Source organism: Lagopus leucura, unplaced genomic scaffold (assembly GCF_019238085.1).
Source record: "Lagopus leucura isolate 7727_CA_CO unplaced genomic scaffold, USGS_WTPT01 Super-Scaffold_100001, whole genome shotgun sequence".
NCBI classification, from domain to species: Eukaryota; Metazoa; Chordata; class Aves; order Galliformes; family Phasianidae; genus Lagopus; species Lagopus leucura.
In genome coordinates, this window is record NW_024962262.1 from 71,836,000 (window position 1) to 71,851,376 (window position 15,377).

Sequence of the window (15,377 nt, forward strand, 5' to 3'; positions counted from 1 at the left end):
ACACACAGAACAAAGACATTAGCTTCCAATTTATACCTAAACAGAGAACACTGGCATGCCTTTAACTTGTCCAAGGCCATTAGCCTGCCAGAGTCTTACAGATTTTTCTTTAAGAAGCTTCCTGCTGCCCAATTTTCACTATTTTTCCCCCCATATAAATCCACAGAGATCCAGGCTGGAGGATTTCCTCCCCCCATCCTCCCTTACACTTTGTAATATTGAGGTAAAGAAGCACAGTACCTTCCTCTCCCTGGTTCAAGAGGTTTTAATAAGGACTCATTTTTAAACCTCTCACACTTTACAACATTTAAATGTACACCAAGCTCAGATAAAAAATAAAGCTTTCTTACAAAGTACATTTTTCCAGTGAATTGTTTTATGGTGTTTTTTTTCTTTTTTCTTTTTGTGCAGTAAAAATAGCTGCTACATAAATCCCTCCTGTTCTCTGAAAAGGAGTCACAGTTATTCCAAAAATAGAATTCATATCTTAATCATACAGGATAAACTGCAGGAAGAAGAGACAAGTCAACTGAAAAAATAAGGCTTGTATATAAATTTTTTTTTTTTTTTTTTTTTAAAAGGACATGCATAGAAGTTGAAAAACATATGCCATTTGTAAAGGAAAAAGTTAATTTTATCCATATTAGTATTTTCATTTTCAGTTAAAGAAGAAACCACAAATAGGCCCTTAATGTCCCAGAATATAATATTAGTTTCATGTAAAAATGCCAAAATGCACAAAGAAATGCCAGCTTCAGTCTTAACAAAACACTGAGCCAGCTTCCCACCGCACCCACCCCCCAGTGTCATGGCATTGGCATACCATATGCATGCATACTCAGTACTTATGTTGTCTCTGAGGCCAATTAAATATTTGCAGAAGGTTGTATATCCTAGACAAACATGAAATAGCCATTCAATAGATTTACATTCGTCCTATTTAAAAAAAAAAAAAAAAAACAACACACATACAATTAGTTTAATTTACACTATACAGATCTGTTAAATAGGAACATTACGTAGTTGCAAAAAGAATCACAGAATATATACAAAACTGAATATTGAAATGGTATGATTTTCCTTCCTTTCTCATGAGGGTTTTTTCTGTTTTTGACAGAGTTGCTACATCTGGTTTTGGACACAGAGTGTTGATGTACCTATGCAGCACATTTCTGGAGTAATAATAATAATAATTAAAAAAAACCATGCTTGAGAACAAAACATTAGTATCAATTCTTCTTACCACTCTTTCAAAATAAATTAGTTTTTCTTAAATAATTGCATGATAGGAGATGGAAGCAAGGATGATGGCATGTGAAAAAAGAATCTGAGCAATTGTTCAGCTCCATCACCAGTTTCCTCATCCAACCTTTGGTTTTAAAGCCAACCCATCATTACATGGCAGTGTAAGTAGCCAAAACATTTTATATGGCAGAATAGGCGGTCAAAACGCTCAACCCTAAAGCATTTTTGTGTCGTCGTGACAGAGCTGTGATCTGTATCGACTTCCATGCTGCTCAAGTGCCTGACACAGCAACATCTGAAGCCACTGATGAAATAAGGCCACTTCCTTCCAACTTTCCCTGGTTACAAAATCAGTCAAGGTCCTTATTTCATCACAGTTGCACCCATCCGAACAGCCAGAAGGACTGACTGCAGACGGCTCCTGGTCACAGTCCCAACAAGCGCTCCCTGCTCGTGCAGCACCAGATGGTTGGGCTCAGTCCTCAGTGTCGGGCTGCACCCCCAGCATGGCATGCAGCTCCTCCGCCGTGTATCCCAGCAAGTTCTGCAGGTCGCACACAAAGCGATAAACGTAGCGCTTCCCCGAGGTCTTGTGGATAATGTTCTTGTCGTAGTAGTAGCGCAGCCCTCGGCTGAGTTTCTCATAGTTCATTTTTGGCTTGTTTTTCCTCCTTCCCCACCTCCGTGCCACCTGCCAGTGCAAAAAGAAAACAAATGTAAAGGGTTTGTTCAAGTCACACTTTTCTGGTCAGCAGCTGATAAAGGCAGTTATTAAAAAGCCCATTTCAGTCAAAGCAGTTTACTTGTTTGGGTGTCCCAAACTTGAACAACACAGGAGTCGGTGGCTCAAACCCCGAGACAAGTATGAGCTACACGACAAAGTAGGTCATACAGGACAAAGTGGTGGTTGCAAATGACAGCAAGAACACTTCCTTGCAGAGGATGGGCACAAATATCTTTAAGAAGATCAAGCTTGAGTGAAATGTAGTCACCTCTCTCAAACAAGACACAAAGATTCAACTTGCTATTGAGAAGAAGGGACAGCTTTTTAAACGGAAGTTTAATTCTAAGAAGTTCCTTGGAGTTGATGATTCCCCTTCCCTTCTTGAAATAAAACAGGATTCAGGGGACTTTAAATCGTATCTCCTAATGCAGTAACTTTCCTACTGGTAGCAGCAGTCAGGAAACAAAGTTATGGTCTCCTAATTTTTCATGACTAAAGCCATAATTTCCCAACAAGTTTAAAATGCAGCACTATCACATTGGCTGTTTACTAGAAGAGCTGTAATACCTTCAGTGCTTTTCCCCTGGGAATTCGTGCAATCCCAGACATTGCTGATTCAACTGTATTCAGTAAGCAAGCCTACAGTATTGCTTAGCCTGTCAAAACATCTAACTTCGTATGCTTTAAGTTTCAAGCTACACAATGTGTTCTCATTACTATAAGCAAATGCTGATATCCCAGGAGAGGGGGAGCACATCCCACAGCAGTCCTGACCACGCAGTAAAGTATTTGCAGATGAAGAGATTTCAGCAAGTGTCTGATCTCACAAATGCTTTATAGTCTAGAGGAAGCCCAGAGATAACAGATGAGACCCTAAAATCTTTCTGTACACCACAATTAAACACATACCTCATCTGGGTCAGCAAGTTTAAATTCCCATCCATCTCCAGTCCAACTAATAAATGACTGGCAGGACTTGTCAGTCAGTAACTCCAGCAGGAATTGCCATAGCTGTATAGGTCCACTGCCTGTTAAGAGAGCAGGGGTGGGGAGAAGTCGTAATTAATAGTTCTGCAAGCTCATATCACCATTAATATATGCAACCATATTCAGATCACAAGGTCAATCTGGTGATTAGTCTTTTTGTTTGTTTGTTTTTAAATAGAAGGAAAAAAGCTTTATTGTTAAGATTTTTCCTCTACAAGTCTGTTCATAGATAGGTTAAAAATTAACATTTTTCATGGAAACATTGGATCTGATGCAAGCTATGTCTTCCATTGTTTGCAAGTAGATTCCTCATCCCTCCCTTCCACTCCCTTGGCTTGGCAGACTTTCTAGAGGAAAATCTGATTTTAGCAAGGACTGCAGGAACAAGGTCCTAACAGGCAAGCCATCATCTGCAGGAATCCAGAACTGGGGAAGGCTTTGTCCAAGCTTTCCTTCTTTCAAAATAATCAGAAGGTGCATTTGATATTCACAGCATTCTGATGTACCCATGTTTTCTTGCTTTAGACAGATAGTCCCATAAGACTTCTCCTATGTACACTTAAAATTGGAAATCTTCAAGAGTTGTGGACTTTGACCACACTACAAGGCATACTTCACAACTACACAACTCTATCAGCACTGATATGCATTTATAGAAAATATTTTGTAGCATGAGTAGTGACCATTTTGCTTCACGACTTACCAGTAAAGCCAGCTAGAATCGCTGCTGGTATAACTGGTTTCCCTTGCTCTACAGGATCGCTTCGATCTTGAATATAGTCCTTAAAAGACATTGTAGGTTTGCTCATACACAAGGACTGGCTACAGTCATCTTCAAAACTCTCATAGGATGGCACACGCTGTAAATCCACTAGTGATGACTGGCTGTTCCAGGACTGCAGCATCGAATCTGAGCTTTCATAGCTTTCTGCACCACTTTCACTAGATTCATGTTCTCTAAGTTTACCTTCATAAGAAAAAAAAAAAAGAGAAAAATGTTTTTCCTTCTCTTTTCAAGCTTGTATATAAACTATGCAAGGGAGGAAAAGACAAAGAATACTGCCTTGAATCCATTATTGTCATACAGACAGTAACTCACCAGAATTATCTATCAGCAAGTTCAGATTACTTCTTGTGAAATCTTGATTTACTCCACAGTAGTTCACACTAACTGCATCTACTTGGGTTTTAGGGAACAACGAAAAGTCTTGTTCTGGATTAAGGAGATTTGGTCCTGTGGAAGTCTGGCAGATATCACTCAGGAGATTGGGTTTGGGATAACTGAGGGCTTTAGGGTACCCAGGCATCTGCATACCATAGGGGGTCTGATCCACATTAACAGCTGAAAGAAAAAAAATATGAAAGAATGAATTAAGTGGTTTTCTCCTTGAACAGACTAATACACCTCAAGAACCCCACAAAAGCTGTGCCACTAAGTAGTTTTCCTCTTTAGAAATCTGACAGAGGTTTATTAGATGCTGTGGACCTCCTAGAAAGGCTACTGACATCAGTGATGAGACTCCCATTTACTGGTCTCCAAGTCAGACTCTGTTAATCTCCATCTGTATCTTCACACCACAAATACGTATATTGTTTGTTCTTGAAAGACACTGCAGGGCTGCAGAAAAAGCTGGAGAAACTTAAGTGGTTTTGAGGCAGGCCCTCATCATTAAGTGATGCAATAAGGCTAATCTAGAGATCAAACTGTGGTTTCAGTAAAACATGGCACCAAAAGCACAATCTGAAGGATCTAGCACTTGGTCTCTATGGTTATACCATACACTGTCAAAAGTTCTGTTACGCTTCCACAGCCCTCAGAAAAGCTAAACATAGCTCCTGCTGCTGCTTTTTGGCTGTTTGCTAGAGGTGGGAGTGGTCACTCTGCTCCACAGATGTAGGCTTTGGCATTCCAAGAGGAAATTTGTTGGCTTTTTTTTTTTTTCCCATACCCTTTATTCTTCAAAAGATTTCTGGTATGAGTTAGATGACAAACAATAGTAGGAAAAAGAACTGCAGCAATTGAAGTGTTCTCCTGATGCACAGTAAGTGTTCTGGTGCTTTTTCAAAAAATGGATCTGTGACATTCTTAGAATAAACTTACAATATCTGAAGTGTCAAATTTCTTAAGATACTTACTTAAGGAGTTATTATTGACCCAGTGAGGAACTGAGGTGAGATGAGAGCTCTCCACATATTGATCCTGTGCTTTTTCTTGGCTGTCTGAGAGGTAGAGAAAAAAGAAAGCTTGGTTTTACAATTCTGAGGATCTGACACGTATAAGAAAAGATTCAGACTCAAGCGTTTTAGGGTCATCATTTACATAGGCTTTACTAGTGCACTGCATCAAAATCTTTCAGAGGGGAAAAAATACCCCTAAAATGTCCCCAAAATCCCACAGAAAAACAAACATCAGAAGAAACCTCATAACTTCCAGCACACTTGAAAACCTCCATATGAATGGTATTTTAACAATGAAACAACATTAATTTAAAGGTCCAGATCTTAACATTTGCAACTATAGAGTGTTATGCTCCAAAAGCAAGGGAGCACATGGGTGAACACTGATGATGCTGCTAAAACTCCATATGCAAGTTCTGCCTTACTTCTGGTTGACTACATGTATTTTTAATAAATGAATATTACAGTAGCCTTAATCTCATTATTTCAATTATTAATGCAAATAGAACACAAATGCAAGAGGTACTTTGCCTGAACACAGAATGACTTCAGCAGATACCTGCATTTGCACTTTTCTTATGATGGATGCAGTACTACTTCTGATAATGCTTTCATTACCCACGCTTTACACTTCATCTTGACTTTTGATACGTAACAAAAATGCTTCACAGTGACATTAGCTTTTGAAAGAATCCTATTTCTGCTTCTGTCAGAAAAGCCTTAGCTTTTTCTGGCTCCATAGATACCTTTTATCATCTGCTCCAGGTGTTCCCACAGAATGTCACCCACATAGTCAGGCGCAAGTTCCAGGAAGCGTTCCTTGCCCAAGTTGCAGAGGTCTTGGCCACTCATAAGAAACTGATGGATGTTCACATTTGCCAAGCTAAATTCGTTGGTAGCCCACGAAAGCCACTGGCAAACTTGCTGTTCAGTCCACAGCCAGGGATCTGAAAGACAGAAAGCATCCAGCATTTGAGAGAAATCCTAACATTTGTCAGCTCCTGAAATAGTCTTCATTAAAAGGCAGTGAATGAAAGAAACTTTTAACCCAGTTACTTCTGAAGTTTAAGCTTCAGAATGAATGTATTCTTGAACTTAAAGAAAAGCAGCTCTCTATTTTCTTTCTGCATTCACTTCTAATCAGAGATGTCCTCAGCTTCGGCGACTCTCTTATGCTGCCAAAATATGAGCTGTCTATGCACCCATTTTTAATACCAGCAAGTTCACTCCTTCCAAGTCAAGCTGTGCCAGATTCACATAGGATCCATTCTTGTATTCCCTACTGACATCATTCTTTCTCTTTTGAAAGAACCGCTATTCAGTGCCCTCCTTAGCATCAAAAAAAGACCTTATAAATAGAAAACACTTACTATTTGGTATACCCAGCCGACACTGTTCCTTTGTGAAACCACTGAAAGTATCTTTCAGGGCTTGACTCATCACAGCCTTACTGCACGGGGTTAACAGAGGCAATTCACAGTTGTTGGACTCTACAAGAAAGAATAGGGGGAGGAGGGGAAAAAGGAGATGCATTAGCTTTTAGGCCAGTCAAAGAAGTGACAGGTTTTTGCTATGCCATTTGAAGAATAATAAAAGGCTGCTAGAAACTAGGTATTTTAAAACAAACAAGGTAGATCTGTTTTCAGATTATCTTAACATATTTTCAACACTACAGTCTTCGTAGTGCTGGGTTGCTAAAATTGCATCATGCTAAATTAAAGCTTCACTGCTGTTCATCACATAAATCATTACTGATTCTTCGTACTTGCACGACATGCCCTTGTTGTAGTGAACTTTTACTGTATTTTTTTCTTTAAAGGAAATATGCGACTGCTTATCCCTATTTTCTCATCTATAATTTGACCCCAGACTTCTTTATTGTAACTCCAGACAGCCTTAATTTAGTCTGAGAGCTATGCAACTGATAATAGGGTTATGAAGAACTAGCATGCACTACTCAACGATGTGATCCAGTGGACTGTTTCCAACCTTCCCATGTATCCCTCAAATCACCTCAACCAAACAGCTGTGACTGGTCACAAGCTGTCACTCAGCACCTAAAATAATACAATGAAATCCAAAAACAACATCATCCATAAATTACTAATCCACACGATTGATTTTTATGCTTGTTAATTAGTTATAGTCAAGCTAGATTTGAAATGACAAAATGATTACTATTACGGGTAGAATCATAGAATGGCCTGGGTTCAGAAGGACCTCAAAGATCATCTAGTTTCAACCTCCTGCTACACATAGGGTCACCAACCACCAGATCAGGCTGCCCAGATTTATTTTATAGACAAATTTTGTTTCCACTCCATCTTGTTGGAGAATTCTCATGGGAAGATGCCTCAGATTATTCTGAAAGTGCTCACAAGATGATGAAAAAAAGTCAACCAGACCACCTGAATGTTTCAGATTAAAAAAAAAAATAATAATAATCTTTCAATGGTATTTTGTTTGTGATTGACACTGCTAATCTAGGAATAATTTATGGACACCTGAACCACCTCACTATGGTACCCCTGAATAATATTTGGGAGCTTCTGAACACTAGCACACAGGTAGCACTTGAAAATTCTGCTATTTGAGAAGCATATAACGGTGATAAGGTATGTAAAGCCAGACTTCAAGTCCGTTCAGGAAGGTGTGTGGCTCTTCTTGTTTCCCTAGGTCCTGACAGGCTCCACTTGATCCAACAAGCAGAGCTCATGCCAGCCATGTTTTTACTTCTGTTTGCACCACACCCATCCTAAATATCAGTTAAGAACTGCTTTGCTGACCAGAGAAGGTGACTGATTAGAATCACAGCATAACAAAGGACTGGCAGTTTTTCCCATAGGTTTTAGGGCATTTTTTTTTCCCCCAAATCCATTTTCCAAGTAGGAAATAAAGGCAGCATTCGGTAGAATACTGACATACTGACTTTTTTTTTGGGGGGGGGGCCCGGCGCCCGGGGCGGGGCACTTAGAATAATAGCCAGGGAGTTCAGGCTAGGATTTACACAGAACTGTTGGCAGGTACTGTCCTATACACACACACATATGTAAACATCCTCTGTTTTTTAAGGTAAGGACTAAAACTCCTAAGGAAAAGAGAAGTAGGAAAGGAAACAAGCATTCCTGTGTTCTAGGATTTAATGCCAGAGGGTCAAAATAGGAGCTTGCCAAATATTTGCAGTGTCTCAACCATAGTTAATTTTTAAGTTTATACAGTTATAATTTTTTGTTTAAATTTAAATATTTTAAACGGGCTTGAACTAGATCTACTTTAATAACAGTTAAGGCCTCTTCCGTGGAGTGTCAGTCTATCTCAAACTGCTCAGTCCCAGTTCCCAGTCTTTTTCAGAGCAGATAACAGCAACTACCAACAGAGCAACTCACACGGTTTAAATCAAATATGTACACAGAAGTCCACGTAATAAAACAAAGTGTTATTTTTTGTTTGTTTTTAGGGAAATTATCTGGCACTCAGACTCCACATATTTCTTTCTGACCTACGGATTGGACCAAGGAACAGAGTTAAAAGTTACCGTAAGAAGTAGAATCAAATCCCGTCGGCACTTCCTGGAGTGTTTGATCTTCATTTAGCGATAAAAAATAGCCAGCAAACAGGGAGTTGGAGCTATCGAAGGTGTCAAACGCTGGTTGCCGCTGCAAAGCAACAGAATAACAGAAGCCCCAACATTAGATTTTTTTTCTAGAGCAGTGCTGCTAGGAAACCAAACCCAACCACTTCCTAAACTTTGAGATCATGCACAACCACTGCCTCGAATCAACTAACCCCTACCTTTGAAATACTTGAACACAATTGCAACACGGCTGTTTTGTATTCACGTACAAGAAGCCAATGCTCACAACACAGTGCTAACTGTGCAGCCCATTCTACAAGTCAGGTAAAGCCAAGGAAGGATATTCTTAGGTTTCCTGTGATTGATACTTTTAACAATAGAGAATGCAAATATATCTACACACACACACACACACACACACACACACACTCAGATATGCTCTGAAGAAATCTTAGCATTTCTTCTGTGAAATTCACTGATAGCTCGGGATTTTGATGGCAGAAGGATAAGTGCTGGAGAACCAATTGGTAGTGCATGGCCTACAATAGGTGTATGTAATTTTCAGGAGAAAAAAAAAAAAAAAAACAACAAAATCTAGCCTGAAGTACATCATTGCTTGTATCTTCAAGCAATACAGCCATCTTTAGAAGACTTAAGGACTTCTACGCTTGTGAGTTACATGATTTGCCAGCCACTACATTCTGCAGTCTTCAAGCATTCAGTGAAATACTGCTAATTAAATTGTACAGAAAGGGACAAACATGAGCATAATGAAAATAGTCCAGATAAAAACAAATTCTACTCATATATGGCAGCCTTACAGATACTGATACAGATGCATTTTAAAAACTTAAGTTTCTTGCCTTGACATATTTGACAAGCGTGCATCCTAGAAACACAGATTACAACCACTAGAGCTCTCCAGCCTCGTAAGGGGAAGGGAGGAAAATACAAAAGAGTAGAAAATAACTTTAAAAACAACTTATGCAGCTTGCCCTTTAGTCACAAGGAAACAGTACCTGTCATATCCAGAAGCAAAACAAGGTAAAAAGATGCCCCTGAGATTTTAAAAGCATCTGAAGATAGAAAACTGTTCTGAAAAGCTATAGCACAAACAGCAGCTATTGCAGCTCAGAGATGTGGAGACTAAGGCATCTTGCAAACACTTCCTTCTTTCATACATGCAGTGGCATACCAGCTTATGCCAAAGCAAAGTACAAACACGCTTTAGGGCTGTATTCAGTTATGAGGCAAAAGCAATCTGAATCGTGTTTCTGCAACTGCAAGGGTATTTCCATGTACCCACTAACTTTTCTTTTGGTGTCTCTATGAGGCTTTGACAAAAAAACAAGAAAAAGCTGTGGAAGAACATAATATGTCCCTAGGGGTTAACTGGCTTCAGGAATCCCCACTGGGAGCCAGACGGTGGAGACAAATTCTGTATAATCAGTCCAGGTGCCCACCACAGGTACTGGAAAGAGTCAGTGCCAACCCATGGAAAAAAAGCTCACAGCCACACAAAACAAGCTACTGGCACATTGGGCAACTGTTAATAAAGAATACTTGGTATGCTACGAGATAAAAGCACTGACTCATCGCTAGTACCTAGAAGAAAGGGCAAGTTCTTTCAACATAATCTGGAAACTCCTGCATTTTGTGTAAATAGCTGACCCTTATCCTGAGTCACTGGAAAAAATGCTGTGGCATGTGAATGAGTAAAATCTATACTGCACTAGTTTCATATTTCAAAAAGGGTTAGTGTTTAAATAGGTTCTTGTTTTAATGGTAACCAAAGGGAAGGAAAGAAAAAACAAAGTAATGTAGAAATAAACTCTGCTTGCCCTATCAGCCATGCAACCACTTTATGTGGCCTTTCAACATATGTTAAGACTAATTACCACAGAACAAAATAACAAAAAAAAAAAAAAAAAAAAAAAGAGCAGCTACAGAGTAGTAGAATCTACATATTGATTTTGACTTAATTATATCACAACTGAACATCTGCTTAAAAACAGCTACTGCATCCAGGAGTACACAGCTGTCAAGTTAGGGGATCTCTTTTGTACCCTACTGTTGTTGTTTGGGCAACAGAAAAAGGTAAGAGTGGCCATAAAACATCAGGAGTCAGAATACTAAAGATTCACTAAATGATTCTTCAAAACATGTACATTGCTCAAAGTTAATGAGAATTGAAAGTGTCCTCCTAACCCTTGCCTAGTTCACATTAATAAATGCTGTGTTAAAAAAATGACATTGGGATAAAAAAAGTAATTGGTGTGAATAAGAGGACAGAAGCACTTAATAAATGGAATCTTTGTAGTTTGCTTCTGATTTCTCTTCAGTTTGTAAGTTCATTTCAAAGCAAGGTAACAGAGACAGCTTATCTACCGATAAAAATATAATGAATAACTAGCCTTGGTCTCTTCCTAAGTGCTGGACTTAGTTGCATGTAATAAGAGAATAACCTCCTTTTTTCATAAAATGCTCTTGAACAAATTAGACTTAACTAGTCGCATCAGAACAGCACTTCACTAGTCGCATCAGAACAGCACTTCACTAGTCGCATCAGAACAGCACTTCACTACTCTCCTCGAAATAGACATATAAAGGTCAACCATGCTGCCAGTCCTGGGACCTTTATTTAGGAAAAATTTGATGAGATCAGAGGGGTTTAGAAGCTGCTCACTCAGGAGAGCTCACCTTGAGCATTCCTCTGTACATACTGGAGACAGGAGCTACTTGATCCATGTTTCTGATTGCAAATTCACTCATCTGAAAAACAAGAAGGATTATGTGAGATGCACTGCTACTGAGAAAGCAAGGATGTTAAGAGGCATCTTACTGCTTTAGCACAGACCGCAGAACAGCTCTGAGTGTGGTAAAGGCAAAGCTGTTTCTGTTGGGGGGGCCCCACCCCCACCGCCCCATGTTGTTTGCATCCCAATCATATACAGCAAAATTCTCATCTTGCTTACACAGCTTTTCCTGGAAGACTTCTCCCAGGAATCAGCACAGTCTTGTGAAACGAGTGCACAAGAGGATGATTAACTTCTGGTACCCTAAGTGAGTGCTTTCAGTAGCTCATCCCATTAGATGAGCATGAAAGCCTTCGTAAGTCCTTTGTCCATCAAGTACCTATTGCTTGCAGTTATTTTGTGCCTTCCACCCATTATTTTAAACATGAAGTGCTGTCTACCTTCACTTACTATATTCATGCTTACACACCACAATTCACTTTGGACTTTGCCTTTGAAGTACTGAAGAGAAGCAGCAGTGCTCACTGTAGCACCTTCAGACTGACATTTGCCTTGCTCACTCATCTCATGAATTATCTCTGAAAACGAGCTCCAGATACCAACAACCTGCTTCCTTCATTAGATCAGCATCTCTGACACGCATTATTTTGCCTATTTTATGAGCTCTGGATTAGTACACTTAAACTTGAGCCTACTAAAGGCATACTAGTCAAAAAGGGTTCACGCAATAAAACACCCTTCTCAGCGCTGAGACCACCAACAGCACTTTCATGCTGCTCAAGTCAAGGCTATCAAGTTCCCTGTGCCACCAGAAGCAGGGTTGTGTGAGGGCTGTATAACATGTTCTCTTATATATGATTCAAGGAACACAGTGATAAGATCCTTATCCCATGAGAGATCAAACACAATGAATAATGCAGATTTTACTGCCATTGTTCAAGTTTATCACGATGCTGTAATTCAGGTGTCGGTAAATGATACCTCATCAGGCTAGACTGTGGCAAGTTGTCTCAACAATTTTCCTTCTACTTTGTCACTGCATTGTGCTGCATTGTTTTGTTCCACAGAAACTGTCTGAAAACGCGTACTCCAATTTACACAAAGCAACTGAGGGCACTATTATTGCCACAAAACTGTGATTACTAAATACAAGCCATTTCTCTTAAGCCATTTCAATACACACAAAAATCAACGTACAATCCTGAACTTGAAAAAAAAAAAAATGGCAAATTAGAGCTTAAAAAAAAAAAAAACAACAATACAACAAATAAACCAAAGCCACAAAACAAGTAGAGCTGCTAAAATGACAACACATTCAACATCTGTCCACCTAGCAGAAGAAAAATACCCAACAGCCACAGATGCCTTTCATCCTCCTGTGTTTGCAATCACTTAAAAGTCAAGAGTCCTCAACCTGAGAGGCCCATTTCAACTTCACAGTTATTAGATGTATGGGGCTTATCACTGAAGCAACATAAATCAGACCAATATAAAAGGAATAGTCCACTTATCCTTCGTTAATGTTACCCAAAAGTGCAATCCACGGAATGATGGGTTTTACCTCAAATAGCATGCACTAATATTTGATCTAAATTACACATCTCATTGAGCACCAAAGAATTTCACACAGCATGAGTCTCACTCAGCAAGCATCCTCATTTTTCTCATTAAATTCACCAGTCTAAACAACCGTTCATCCTTAATTCAAATGGGCTTTTTTTTTTTTTAAAAAAAGAAACAAACAAAAAAACCTATGCATATGGAATTTTTAATGGCCTTCATAACCTGTACAGGTACATAGGAAAACTAGCTGCAAGCCTCAACAATTGGAAGGCATTCAAGAAGACACTACGCACATTTTCAGTAATCCTAGGTCCAATCTCCAGTGGGGGATAGAATTTCTGACAATTCAGGTGATAGCCAGGCCTTCACAGGACTCCTCTTTGGGACGTTCCCATTGATTGAGTCTCCCTCTCTGGACATATTCAAGACCCATCTGAACACTCTCCTGTGCAACCTGCTGAAGGGAACCTGCTTTAGCAGGGAGCTGGGCTAGATGATCTCCAGAGGTCCCTTCCAAGCCCTACAATTCTGTGATTAGGAGCTTCTTCCCTTCCTGATTTTTCTGTTTCCTCAGAAGTGCTTTGGGTGCTGAGATAAGAGATCTCCAAGAAGCCCTCACCACCCAGTGTTGCTCCTTAACCTGGCTCCTTGTATTTCTATGTCAGACTGTTCATTCTGTGGCCTTCCCATCAGGTTTCTCACAAGGCATGCAGCTCTCTGCTCTACCAACAACACAGGAAGAGCTGTTTCGCTCCAGTTTTCTCCCTCCCTCAGCACCACCAGCCCCAAACACCTGAGGAGGCACCACTGCACCGAGAGGACCGAGCAGCTCCAGCGATGCAGAGAGCTGCAGCTGGTTTTGAGTTGAGTTCAGACAAGACACACGGTGCGCCTGGGCCTGGCTTCCAGCTCCTCAGCAACGCCGATGACTGCTCCCTGCCAGCTGTAATTGGTTTAGCCGGCAGGACACCTTCCTCGCCTCCCCCGCATAGCTGAGTGGGTGAACCAGAACAGGGTCAACAGGATCAGGCACTTATTAACTAATACTCCTGAATTCTGATCGACTCCTTTTCAGCGAGGACCAGGTGCGCACCCACAGCCGGCACGCCACGATCCCACGGCAAGTCCTGAAAGCCGACAGACGGATTTCGCTCCCGATCGGTTCGGACACAGCAGCTCCCGGGGGCCCGGAGACAGAGAACCGCTTCGCCTCCCCACGCGCGCTCTTCTCCCACCTCAAAGTTGGGCGCAGCGATGGCACAGCTCAGCCCTCGGGGTCCCTCGGCAGCCAGTCCAGAGCGCCCTCCGCCCATTAACCCCTTCCCCCCACCGCCGCCAGGTCCCCGCCGCCGCCCGGGGGTGAGATGGGACGGCAAGGGGCGAGCAGCCCGGCTCACCTGGTCCTCCGCTTCGCAGCGGCGCCGCGCACACGCAATTCTCCCCAGAAAACGGCTAAAAGAAAGCGCCGCTGCCTCTGCGGGAGCCAAAATATCCTCGATGTGGCACAACCGACCGACAACAACAGCGGCACAGCCGACTCGATCCCAGCGGAGAGTCCCGGAGGAGGAGAAAAGGGGCGGGCGGGAGGCGGGCGCCTGCGTGGGCGCTGCCGGCCGTGCCGCTGGCCGCTTCGTAGGGCCGTGCCACCCTTTGCCGCGCTGTGCCGCGCTGTGCCGCGCCGCCCGGCCTGCCGGGCGCTTTCAGCGGGCAGGGGCGGGGTCGGCGGCGGGACCGCCCCCCCGGAGGCCGGCCTCTGCGTGCGGCCTGCCTCGGCGCTCATCTAGGGCGGCGGGCGGCGGGGCGGGATTCGGCCCTGCGGGGGCCTCGCTGGGTCTGGTGAGGTTGCCCCGGGGGCTTGTGAATCCCCCGCTGATTGTGTGCGTATGTGTGTAGGTCTGTCTGTCAGTCTGTCAGCACAAGAGTGAGGTTCCCTCCGGGCAACGGGAGGAGTGTTTGGTTTAACGCTGTGCTCAGAGTAGGGCCTGCGGGATTCGCTGGGGAGCATGGGAAGAGGATAGGATCTTTGGTGTCGTTCAGAAAGGCAGCTTTCTTCCCTTTGCTGTACAAGAGGTCGCAGCATCACAAAACTGTTTGGGTTGGAAGTTACCTCAAAGCCTGCCCACCCCCACCCGTGCCTTGGGCAGGGCTGCCCCCCACCAGCTCAGGCTGCCCAGGGCCCCATCCAACCTGGCCTTGAGCGCCTCCAGGGATGGGGCACCACAGCCTCTCCAGGCAGCTGTGCCAGCGCTTGGCAAATATTTTTGTATGCTTAATTAATACCTGTCCTTGGGAGGGCTAAGATTAGGAGAATCAACCCATGAAATCCCAAGTATCTGTATGACTAGTATAT

General features: G+C 42.1%; 1 protein-coding gene across 1 annotated transcript; it reads right to left on the reverse strand.

The window, feature by feature from the left end:
• Window positions 1-247: 247 nt before the first annotated feature.
• Window positions 248-14,626, reverse strand: ETS2 (ETS proto-oncogene 2, transcription factor). Its single transcript, XM_042868218.1, has 10 exons — window positions 14,425-14,626; window positions 11,409-11,480; window positions 8,670-8,790; window positions 6,505-6,624; window positions 5,881-6,081; window positions 5,093-5,176; window positions 4,056-4,298; window positions 3,660-3,923; window positions 2,879-2,997; window positions 248-1,936 (listed from the first exon to the last, which is right to left on the reverse strand). Exons 2-10 carry the CDS (start codon window positions 11,478-11,480, stop codon window positions 1,721-1,723), a joined length of 1,440 nt encoding a protein of 479 aa, XP_042724152.1. The 5' UTR covers window positions 14,425-14,626; the 3' UTR covers window positions 248-1,720.
• Window positions 14,627-15,377: the final 751 nt, after the last annotated feature.

Excerpts from the sequence above, each read along its gene's own strand:
- ETS2 (XM_042868218.1), bottom strand. The coding sequence starts at position 11,480 with ATGAGTGAATTTGCAATCAGAAACATGGATCAAGTAGCTCCTGTCTCC. Across the intron at positions 5,177-5,880 it reads CCTGGAGCAGATGATAAAAG|ACAGCCAAGAAAAAGCACAG; the intron begins GTATCTATGGAG and ends TCTACCTCTCAG. Across the intron at positions 2,998-3,659 it reads GATTCTAGCTGGCTTTACTG|GCAGTGGACCTATACAGCTA; the intron begins GTAAGTCGTGAA and ends CTCTCTTAACAG.